The sequence below is a fragment of the Myxocyprinus asiaticus genome, chromosome 50 (assembly GCF_019703515.2).
Source record: "Myxocyprinus asiaticus isolate MX2 ecotype Aquarium Trade chromosome 50, UBuf_Myxa_2, whole genome shotgun sequence".
NCBI lineage: Eukaryota > Metazoa > Chordata > Actinopteri > Cypriniformes > Catostomidae > Myxocyprinus > Myxocyprinus asiaticus.
The window spans coordinates 24,197,992-24,209,731 of NC_059393.1; the positions used below are offsets into that span (position 1 = coordinate 24,197,992).

The window sequence follows — 11,740 nt, forward strand, 5'->3', positions numbered from 1 at the left end:
TACTTCTCTGATGGATGGCATGTGTTTTGATTGTGCATTTTTGTGCTTTGTGAGAGGTGGGACGGGATTTATGATTGGCCTCTGCATGTCCCACAACTAGTTTAAAGGTTGGGTGTCTGATAAACCATTATGCATGTCCCAAGCACATTGCTTTTCTCTAAGCTCATTTCTTTTAACCTGCACCAGGGTTTGACCCATTACTGAAGGAGAATGCAATGTGGCCATCCACACCACATCTGAAACAATAACAGGGTTTAGGCTTTGGGTTTGCTGCAGCAGTCTCTTTCAACTGCTTATTGTCTTGTTTATCATCGACCTGCTTTGGTTTTTCACACTTCGAGGCCTTCCTTTTTACTGGTTTCTCCTTAGCAGCCGTACGGTTTGCAGTTTGCGTTTGCAGCTTAGCGATTTGCTTTTGCAAAGGCTGAAAAGCGGCAGAGGGTAAGTAATCACATTAAACGTGTAAGTTAAGGTCTGTCAAGCAAGGAATACATGCAGCCTGCACACTAGACTGAGTTTTTGGTTTTGAAACCCCAAGATGCTGTCTCATCCGCTTCTTGCCTGTCCTCTTCAGTGCGCAGCATGAGTAAGAATTCTGGGAAAGACGGGGGGTATCGTTTGTGTTTCTCAAGCTGTAGATTGGTAATCAGAGCATTATTCCAGCATCCTGGACAAAGGAGTTTTAAGAGTTGCATATCAGACTCTATATATACAAGGCCATTCCTTCTCACACCTGAACTGAATGCTGTCTGGAGCCGATGCAGGTAATCAGAGTGTGTTTCTCCAGCATTCTGATTGACATTGAGATATGTAGCTAAGTATAGGCCAATACTGATCCCGATCCCGATCCCGATCCTGATCCGATACCAGTGTTGTTTTTTTCTTAAGGAATTTAGAACATCTATGATTCACTGTGTGGAACTGATTGGGAATACTATTTGTGTCAAGAAACAAAAACCTCTAACAATACATTATTTCATTATAAAATAGAAAAAACAGCATGTGCAAAACTTTATTAACAAGTCTTCAGGATGCAGCAGCAAAAAATAACAGTAATTCCAGTGGAAGTCTTCAGTAGAAAAGACTTGTAAATGGTTTCAGATCTCTCTCTGTTATTTATTTATTTGAGTTTTATTAGTATATCAAACCACTTTTCAATCACACAGTAATTTTTGGAACCCAGTTTGTTTTTATTGTAATTTCTAATAATAATAATTTTACTATACATTGGTAATAAGCTTTTATTTTGAAAGTCCGGCACTGAGCGCTCCATGAAGTCTGTGTTTGAGTGTTTGTTTGTAGGCTAATTCACAATAGTGTAATACGCTTCTCATTCAACATCTAGTAAAATGCTTGTCCGGTGCCATTCTCAATGCATGGTATAGGTGGACTGAACTACTGCTCATCTACATCTGAGATGGAGTTTGTGTGGAGCGACCACATATTGCGCTGAGCAGCGCATCATGAACATCTGCGCATGTTTATGCTTGTGTGTCAGCAGAGTGCCGCTTGTTCAGTAAAGCGTGGTGCCAGAGACTACTTAACTGTGCATGCTGACTGTATGTTTATTATGAAACACAGCCTTTTGCAATTCACAAAGCTTTTGGATGACTGTAAGAGCCTGAATAAAATGCATGAGTTATGTGGACTAATTTAATGGTGATTTGAAGGTTATTTATGTCATTCTTTGAGCTTGACAGTAATGTCCATGACCAACATGCGGTACCGGATTTGGATCAGGTTTATCGGACCGATACCCAATCTGTGTAAAAACGTCAGTACTGGACCCGATACCGATCCAGATATTGGACTGGTGCCATACCTAGTAAGAATTATCTGGAACTGAATGCAAGGATGTAACCACATATTCAGGACTGCGAGAGAACAAATGCAAAAATGTAATAATCAGCCATGGAAAAAACCCATATCAGTAGAGCGTTATCATGAATATTGGGGGGACATGTCCCCCTCAGTGTCTATGGTGGTTACAGCCCTGACTGAATGCCTCTAAGATGAAGGAGATGGCCATTGACTTCTGCAGGGAAAAATCCACCATCACTGCATTAGAGTGGTCAGGTTATAGAGCGGGTGGAGGAATATGAGTATCTTGGAATCATCATTGATCATAAACTCACTTTTAAACCAGACAGTGAGATCATCTTCTCCAAATGTCAACAGCGCATGTATTTCCTCCGAAAACTTCATAAGCTCCAGGTTCATCAATCAGTTTTACAAGACTGTGTTTTATTGAATCAGTCCTCACCTTCAATATAACAGCTTAAAACAAAAGATTACACAAGATTAATTGTGTAAAACAAAAACTATGACTCATCTCTCAGGTGATATGAACAGGTCAGATGACTTGTTCTTGAGGGCATTTCTTTTAAACACACAAATTGATATGGACTTCATTATTGACACTAGTGCACAACTATTGTAAGTAAGTGTTATTCCATTATGTTCAATTGCATCAGAAAAACTGTTCTGGTGTAACTGATGTAAGTAAAATGAAAAACAGAAACTTTGCTTCAGTATTAAAGCATATTTAGTAAAGTAGTTTTGCATTAAATCATGTGTATGTAGCCTTTTCTGGATATAACTGACCAGCATCCAATGCTCAGCGCTGAACCCAACCTCCTACTCACCACACAAACTTCACCCCTGTTTTACCCCATCCTTCAATAACAGTCCTAACAGTGATGTAACAACTGGAATAATATAATCTTCTGGTGTTTAGAAATAATAGTTAGGAATAATTTATCCTTAATAATACCTTCTTAATGGAATATTCTGGGTTCAGTACAAGTTAAGCTCAATCGACAGTATTTGTGCATAATAATGACTACAACAAAAATTAATGTCATCTCTTTAAAAAAGTTCAAATCTGAGTTACAGTGAAACACAATGGAAGTCATTGAAGCCAGTACTCATAGCTTTGTAACCTGCTTGATAAACCATGAAGTAAACCAGAAAAACTTGCACCTGTCCTCAAGAGACCTGCTGTTGAACATGGACAAGTTCTTCGACAAGAATGATGTTTGGTTTTAATCTCGACTTACTCAGCCACAAGACAAAGATTTCATATGGTGACAGATGGTACTGCATCTACACATTTAGCTTGGCTGAAGGTAAATTGGGTTATATCCCGTAACTAAACTAAGATATGAATTCAGCAGAGCAGGGTGAACAGAAAAACTGGACACAAAACAAACGTAAATATGAATATCCATTTTAATGAATCACTTTGCTCAACTAATTTTAAATTCGGCTTTCACAGTCGATATGGCACTTACAAAAGTGCTCTGGCAGAACCATGGATCAGTGATGGGATGGGTGAGTAATATGGAACTAAGGCTTTGTTCACACTGCCTGACAAATCTGATTTTTTCTCAAATTAGATCATTTTTAATTTTATTTTTTTTGCCAGGATTTGCAACTGTCCCGTTTTTGCCAGACATCCTGTATTTTATCCCATACGGCATCAGGAAGTGAAACGTCCCATATTGAAGGCTTTGTGTCCCATATTGAAGCATGAAAAGACCCCCATCCTGTATTGAAGCGCTCAAAATGCTCAAGCGTCCCGTATTCACGTGAGATTGAGACACATTAAGAAAAATCTGATTTTAATCTGATTCCAAACCATCTACAAATGTGGTTTGGTTCAGGCTTGTAAAAATTGTGTTTATTTAATATTCTTTTTATTTTTTATTTTTTTTTGGACTACAAAAAACTACATGGATTTGAGTCAGACTGGCCAAAAAAAATCTGATTTTATTTCTGCCTGTGTGAACATAGCCTAGGTTATTTCCATGTTCATACAACATGACAATACATCATTTACTTGTTTACATGGAACTAAAATGGTACAATAACAAAAACATAGATGACGCAAGTCCAAAAGTCCATTTCACCTTTGTTAAGAAAGCAATAACATGATAACAGATCACGAGTTTTTAGAACTGGATTACTTGCTATTATTACTTTCTTGCGGTATTCCCCAAACTCTCAAGAGAACTGGTACAACCAGATTCAAAGCCACTAAATACTTTTTCTGTAATTCATACTTCTAACATGTTCTTGAAGACGTTTGTTGTTCTTATTCTGCATGCCAACAAACCAACAGAACCTGACACTAACAAAAGATTTCCATTGAACACCTTTGTTATTTTAGCAGTGGGAGTGCCATTGTATTCTTTTAAGAATCATGGAGTACCACGTAAATGGGTAGTTGACATGAAAGAAAGCCGTTTATGCAGTATCCTTTCATGTGGCATCAGTTAGGGTGGGCAATGCCAGTTCTCATATTAATTGAGAGAGCGCATGGAATATTTGTACTTTTAAAAATTAGGTGATTAAAATTTGTTTTTGTTATATTTTATTGATATTTTTATTTAGCACAGAGAGTGCTTTGGTTGTGGATAAACTTACACATGCATATTACATTTTCCTTACAATAATAAAATATTTGACATGTTTGGACAGTAAAACAGCAGGTTAATAAGCAGCTGGAAATAATGACAGATAAGAGTCACATAGTTTATTCAGTATGCTTTCAGTAACAAGTAGGGGAGACCAGGAGTGTTGTAACATCATCAGTCTCACCAATTAGACATGAACTACAGGGGTGAAATAACTATCATACATGACCTCCATCTTACCAAGGTGACAGTAGTTGTAAGTGTAGAGTAAAAATATGTAGAATTTACTGGAGGATAAATAAAAAAGTGAATTTCCCATCTATTCCCCATATAAATTGATTTGCAATCACACCAGTGAATGTTAAATGACAACTGGTTTCATCTGAATCAGCAGGTTCTCTTGTTTAATTGATCATCTTCATATAATAAAAATAAATATATCACGGCTGACCTGAGGGTATAACACTTTCAATGTAACTCTAACAGACCCACAAAAGCACAAAATGGGACATTGTATTGACATACAGTGACAAACACTTTTAGCCAATGCTTTTGAATTTTTTGTATTTTTTTCTATACATTTACCATTTTAAAATGTTTAAAATGAAACAAGTGTGGGTTGGCGTACTTAAAATTAAATTATAAGTAACTAAATACATTTACTTGAGTACTGTACTTAAGTACACTTTTTGAGTATCTGTATTTTACTTGAGTATTATTTTTTCTGGAAACTTGTGACTTTAACTTCACTACATTTGAAAGGCAAATGTCGTACTTTTCACTCCACTACATTTCTATCAAGGTCCTCGAGTAGAAAGTCGTTACTATGTAGCAGCTTTGAAAATCCTTCTCTAAAACGTGACTGGTTTTTTGCAGGTGACAGACAGCCTATCAATAATCACTCTTGTAGGGTCACGTGTCGTGAAGTCCAATGATTTCCCAGCATTTTTTGAACACTGATCAGTTGGCAAAATGGAAGACGGCGGTTCCTCGGCGCAGTGCGTGCACCCATGGCCATACTTAGAAATTATGTTACAGTTTTCTGAAAATGTTAAAGATTCGTTTCATTTTAAATGTTTGCTTCGTTTACCTAAAACTCACCGTCCAACCTGCGGAAGCATACTGAGGTGTGTAAACCTATAATTTCTTGTGAAAGCTTGAAATGATCTGTGCTTTAGAGCTAAAGTTTCAGTATTAAGTATGGTCGGTCAAATTATTTTTTATGGATTTGCCCGCCAAGTTGCCGTAGCCTTGTGGATACACCGCTAACGCATAGGTAAGGTTCGACAATGACGTTAGTTAGCATGCAAAAGCATGAATTCAAATGTAAATGAGCTTAAGAGTTAAATAAGTTAATATCTTGTAACTTTTATAGTTTTTGTTGTTGTTATTGTTGTTGTTGTTACCTTGCATAATTACTATAGTTATGTGTAGAGCTGCATGATTAAATCATAAAAAGATTGCGATCTCGATTCAAACACCCACACGATCTCTCTCCAAAATGATAACGATTCGCCTGTCTATTAAACCTTTGACAGAAATCATACCGGAACATTCAGATCTGCGTTGGTGCTGCCGCTGAGCCAGAGAGAGCGGTTATCATGTTCTGCCAGAGCTGTGTGAGAACACTACCATGCTGCTTTTGTGGGGGTGGGTAGGAGTGTTAAACTAAAAAATGAAGAGGATTACGGCTGTTTTTTTTTTTTTTTTTGTCAGTTCAGTTGTTTCATTTCTATAGGTTTTGTAACATTCAGAAAGCTCTTTATTCCACAGATACTACAAGCTAGTCAGTGTATTCAGTAGTTTGCTTCAGAGGCATAAGGTATTGTAAGTATTACATACAACAATGCAACAGTAATAAAACAATGCGTTGACATAAAAAAGGAAATTTACTTTTGATACTTAAGTACTTTTAAAACCAAGTGCTTCTGTATTTTTACTTAAGTAAAAATCTGTCTTTACAGCTTTCACTAGTAATGCAGTAATATTTGAAAAGTAGTATCTGTACTTTCACTCAAGTAATGGAGTTGTGTACTTTGTCCACATCATTAACCATTGTGGACTGCACAGCACTTAATGTTTACATTTATGTTATGCAGGATATTAGTGTATTTTTCCATCGATGATTTTAGAGACTAATAGAAAAAGATGCTCATCTGTTTTTGCTCATTTACTTAAAATCAGAATAAATGTTGCACTGACTGATTCTGTCAGAAGCCTCTTGGATTCAATAATTCTGATGACTTATCTTCATTCATCATCTGTAAGAAAACAAAGATTCACAGAATGCAAAGAAAGAAAAACAATGTTCATGAAATGTATGAAATGTATAAAATGCACTAATTTCTTCTAGAAAATTGATTAAGTTGATCTGTTGGTGGGGGGGGTAATCAAAACAAGCAAGTACAACCCCCCCCCCCCCAATATATATACCATGATCAATGGAAACATGTGAATTCTTCACATTGAAACCCCCCACCAATGTTCAAGCCAAATTTAGAGATTTAGATTTTTAGTTGTTTAGTATCTTACCTCATGTGTCGCTCTGCTCTGTTTTTTGAAACTCTGCCCATTTTAAAATAATATCATACACATGATTAAACACTCATCTTGCACAATAAAGATTTTCTTTATCTATGGCATATATTTCCTATAGCTATAGTATCTGTGTGTAAACTTGCCTCTTTTAGACTTCCTGTGGCGATAGTAAATCACACCAGCAACTGCAGCAACAACCATCAGCAGAACACACACAAATATTCCTGCTACAACACCTGAAGATGTACACGCATCTGTAATGATAAAAAAGACAGCATTTAGTGTAACTGAACCTGGCAGTCTGTTAACAAACACTATGACACAACAGCAGATCTGAGAGAGTCAGTATATAATTCTGTTTAAAGTTCAAGACTTCTCTTTATTAATAACTGTGTAGGCTTGATGACTTAATTTGACTCACTAATGACATTAAGATGGAATGTCTTAGAGTCATGTTTGCTGATGCTGCGGCGACGTCTGCTGCTGGCCTTTAGTTGATATTGTCCAGTGTCTGTAGTTCTGGTGTTTGTTATGGTGAGAGATCCAGTCTGATCCAGCTGCAGTCTGCCTCTGAATCTCTCATCGATATTACACATCACATCTGCACAGAGCTTACTGGGATCTCCACTGATTTCTGCTATGCGAGTGTCATTAAAATACCATGCCATCGAGTCATTTTGAATTTTTTTAACACCAGAATCCAGAGTGACAGAATTTCCCTCCTTTACTGACTTTATCTCCACTCCATCGGTCTCTTCACCAGGCACACCTGAAACACAGATGCACAGTTGGCTCTTTTGGGGTGTGCATATGAAAACAAGTGATCTCAGTTACCTAAACCATGAGAATATATTTTTTAATAAAGATCCGAAAAATACATCTTTGTTTCAATTAGTCCACAATGATGATCTGTTTTACTTACTTATAAACATTTATTAAATTACTCACCAAGGACAGTTACTTTGAAGATCTTTTCGCTGCTGCTACTGATAGTGATGATCTCAACTATATAAAGTCCAGAGTCTGTGATTTTCATGTTCGTGATGGTGAGAGATCCAGTCTGAAGGTTCAGTTTCAGTCGGCCTCTGAAACCCTCAGTACCATCATTACACTGGACATCTGTACAGGCTTTAGTGGGATCTCCACTGATTTTAGCTATGCGAATGTTATTAAAAGACCACACCATCTTATTATCTTGTGTTTTTATAACACCAGTCAGCAGAGTGACAGAATCTCCCTCCATCACTGACACTGTCTCATCACCAAACACACCTGCACAAATGAACAGTTACAGACAGGTCATTTGTGAGATTGTGGGACAAACTTAAAGGAAAGATAAGAACTTGGGAAACTACATTGTTACTGGATCTTGAAAAAAATAAAGTAAAAATGTAATTAATCATAGACACAGAAAAGATCATATATCAGACAAAAATGGATAGACAATTTGGTCTGGATTCATGCAGCCTCAAAATAGAATATAATCGAAAAGAATATACTTCGTCCCAATACAGCGCAGTTTTTATGGACTCCATTCTGTTACACATGCAAACAAACACCATAAGAACATCACTGATTTACAGCAGTCACAAACCTATTCAGTCATCAGAAAATCCTGCATGTGTCTCATGTACACCAATCAGCCACAACATTAAAAACACCTGCCGAATATTGTCTAGGTTCCCCTCGTTCCACCAAAACAGCACCAACCCACATCTCAGAATAGCATTCAGAGATGATGTTCTTCTCACCACAATTGTACAGAGTGGTTATATGAGTTACCGTAGACTTTGTCAGTTCAAACCAGTCTGGCCATTCTCTGTTGACCTCTCTCATCAACAAGGCGTTTCCGTCCACAGACCTGCTGCTCACTGGATGTTTTTTGTTTTTGGCACCATTCAGAGCAAATTCTAGAGACTGTTGAGTGTGAAAATCCCAGAAATACTCAAACCCGCCCATCTGGCACGAACAATCATGCCATGGTCCAAATCTCTGAGATCATATTTTTCTCCATTCTGATGGTTGATGTGAACGTTAACTGAAGCTCCTGACCCGTATCTGCATGATTTTATGCTCTGCTGCCACACGATTGGCTGATTATATAATCGCATGGATGACTGTTGGTGCCAGACGGGCTGGTTTGAGTATTTCTGTGACTGCTGATCTCCTGGGATTTTCACACCGTTCACACCACCGGTGACAAAACGACACAATCCCATTCATTTCCAATTAGAGAAAAGCGACTTCCAACAACACGACCTGTAGCAGGCCGCGGTGACCGTTGGCGACAGAGGTAGCTGTCGCGCGCGACAAGACAAAGTTAAGAAAATGTCAACTTTATGCAAATGATGAGTGACATTTGGGAGCAACTACCAATGTGAGTGAAGACAGTGCACCTCACATCACCCATCTCCAGGCAGTGAGTGAGTGAGATACTGGAGTCAAGTGCAGGCAAGAGGGAGAAGTTAAAAGTTTCTGTGAGCAATTTCACTGTTCTTTATAATTTGTCTGTAACCACATACATAGATATAGCCTAATAAAAATGATACGTGGAAAACCTTGATGCCATTCCAAGTGATTCATACATTGATAGATCGTTCATCTTGTTCATGATATGATGCATTGAGAACTGCTGCAGGTTATATAAAACACACTCTCACAATTACTAAACTTATTACTAATAACTAAAAACTATTTTTAACATTCAGTTAAACCTATTAGTCAGTTATTGGCCTTTTCCACCAGATTAGTTATCGGTTTTGGCAAAATCTGCTCTCAGTCGACCTCTAATGTAAATATATATTTTTAGTGGTAAATTATAAAATTGCTAATATTATAACCAACTAAACTACATATTTCAAACTTCATTAAAAATATTACAAACTTCAATCAAAATATTTCTTATAATCAGAGCGCGCACATCTCTGAAAGAAGCATGAACTCTTCAAACTCCCAGGCTGTAAACAGCAACATTTGTTCACATTTTGCGATAATAAACACATTTACATAATATCTTCAACACTCAAATTCAACACTCAGATTTTTTGCAGTATTGGTTAAGAAATATACAGATTTCAGCAGCAAAATTGAACAACTGAAATGATATTAAGCATAGTCACCTAAGTTGTGCATTTTCTATTAATTAATACAGGAACGACTGGAGCATAAACATACAATTATATAACATCCACCAATAAAATATACTGACCCTTGATATTTTTCTTCTATTTTTTTAAATATTAATGGAGATTCAAACTCAACTCTACGTCTGTTTTAATGGCAACATCAGTCACCGCTCTTGTTTCTGTCTAAACATCCTCAGAAACTAGTTCAACGATATTTAAAAACAATATGTGTCCACATTGTCTTCTCATAAACAAATTTCCCTTCAAATCCTAGTTTATTTAAAACAGCCATGATTAAGAAATAATAGACAGATTTTGTAGAAAATAAAGTGTTTCGAGCTGTAAAATGAAACTGTGTCACTTTCGACCTTCATGATTTATCATTAATAGGAAGGGAGACTGTAAAATTGTCTTACCATGCACGAACAAAACACATACAGCGAGCAAAGTATAAAGGCCATTCATTTTCACCACTGTTCAGCTAAAAAATTGTAAGATGCAGATTCTGTTGTAATAAAAGGGTTCTGTTCCTCTGTTAAAATGGCGATGTTTGTTACTGAACTGGTGATGGCAGTTACTGTGAACATCCTTAGAAAATTCTCCGCCCTCAGGAATGTGTCTTGACTTCAGTAATGATAAAAGGGATCAAAGAATAGCTAAAGGTAATACGTACAAAAAAAAAACAAAAAAAAAACATGACAGTACTTGCCCACTTCTTTTGAAAGGTTGCATTGTTTCATCAGCGAAAATGAAAGTAGTCTAACGAAAACCGAGGGTTGCCAGGTTCAGGGTTGAACATTTTTTTAAGCTGGTCAGAATGGTCATAGTTGGTCTGGATGGTCTAAGCTGGTCTCCCAGCCTGGCCAAACTCAGAAATGGTTAAGGTCTGAGGAAGTTAGAATAGGGCCCTGGGGGTCTGTATACAGTAGCAAGAAGAAAAGAAGATCTTCAAAATAATTAAACATGAATCCTGACCTCTGAGTAACACCAAGAACATCAGTGTAAAGGTTCAGCCCTTCAGGCAGGGCTCATGTTCACAACAAAAACTTGGGGGATTCAGTTAAAGGTGCATTCAGTAGTTTGGAGCCAATTTAAAAAGTTTTACATGTTAACAAAAGAATTGTGTTTATGTGAAGTTTGATCTGAATGGTGTACACTCGCATGAGATGAAGACTGTACTCATATATAGTTTTCTATAAAAAGTGTTTTATTATACATGGTGCGGGTCACCCCCTTTAATGTGTTTTGCCATGTTGAAATCACATGACCTGCGGTGTTTCACTAAACACTGAAGAAGAGAATCCTCGCGGTCATTGGCTGCTGCCGATGTAGATACGCATATCTATGATTAGCGCAGTGTTGTTTGGTGACAAGAAGAGCACGAAGAGCACAATTATTATCTGTAATAATTTCATTTACAATTAGTGTTTTGGATCAAAGAGATCTAATGTTTACTTTAGTAGATGTTTTTCTTTACTTTTCTTGTAATTTTCTAGTTTGACAATTCTTCTAGATGACTTAATAAAGGTTTTTCTTTTTGGAAATTCTGGAAACAAACACAGTCTTTATATATTGCCATCTATGTGACAGTCTCAGTTTGTTGTAATTTATCTGTCCTATGTGATGTTTCAAGGCAGCCAGATAATTTAGCCAGTTTCT

At 37.0% G+C, this 11,740-nt stretch overlaps 2 protein-coding genes across 2 annotated transcripts in view; one reads left to right on the forward strand and one right to left on the reverse strand.

Annotated features, from left to right (window-relative positions):
* The window catches only part of LOC127439214 (natural killer cell receptor 2B4-like), a 70,982-nt gene that overhangs the window by 30,300 nt on the left and 28,942 nt on the right, over nt 1-11,740 (forward strand). The gene's annotated exons all lie outside the window — the stretch shown is intronic.
* LOC127439215 (uncharacterized) lies at nt 3,214-10,634 on the reverse strand. Its single transcript, XM_051695367.1, has 6 exons — nt 10,498-10,634; nt 7,905-8,228; nt 7,378-7,725; nt 7,100-7,210; nt 6,951-6,983; nt 3,214-6,679 (listed from the first exon to the last, which is right to left on the reverse strand). Exons 1-5 carry the CDS (start codon nt 10,544-10,546, stop codon nt 6,952-6,954), a joined length of 864 nt encoding a protein of 287 aa, XP_051551327.1. The 5' UTR covers nt 10,547-10,634; the 3' UTR covers nt 3,214-6,679; nt 6,951.

Bases quoted from the DNA above. Each gene is read 5' to 3' on its own strand.
- LOC127439215 (XM_051695367.1), bottom strand. From the start codon at position 10,546: ATGAATGGCCTTTATACTTTGCTCGCTGTATGTGTTTTGTTCGTGCAT. The intron at 7,726-7,904 runs GTGAGTAATTTA...TCTGTGTTTCAG, and splicing joins CTTCAAAGTAACTGTCCTTG to GTGTGCCTGGTGAAGAGACC. The intron at 6,984-7,099 runs GCAAGTTTACAC...TAAAATGGGCAG, and splicing joins CCACAGGAAGTCTAAAAGAG to AGTTTCAAAAAACAGAGCAG.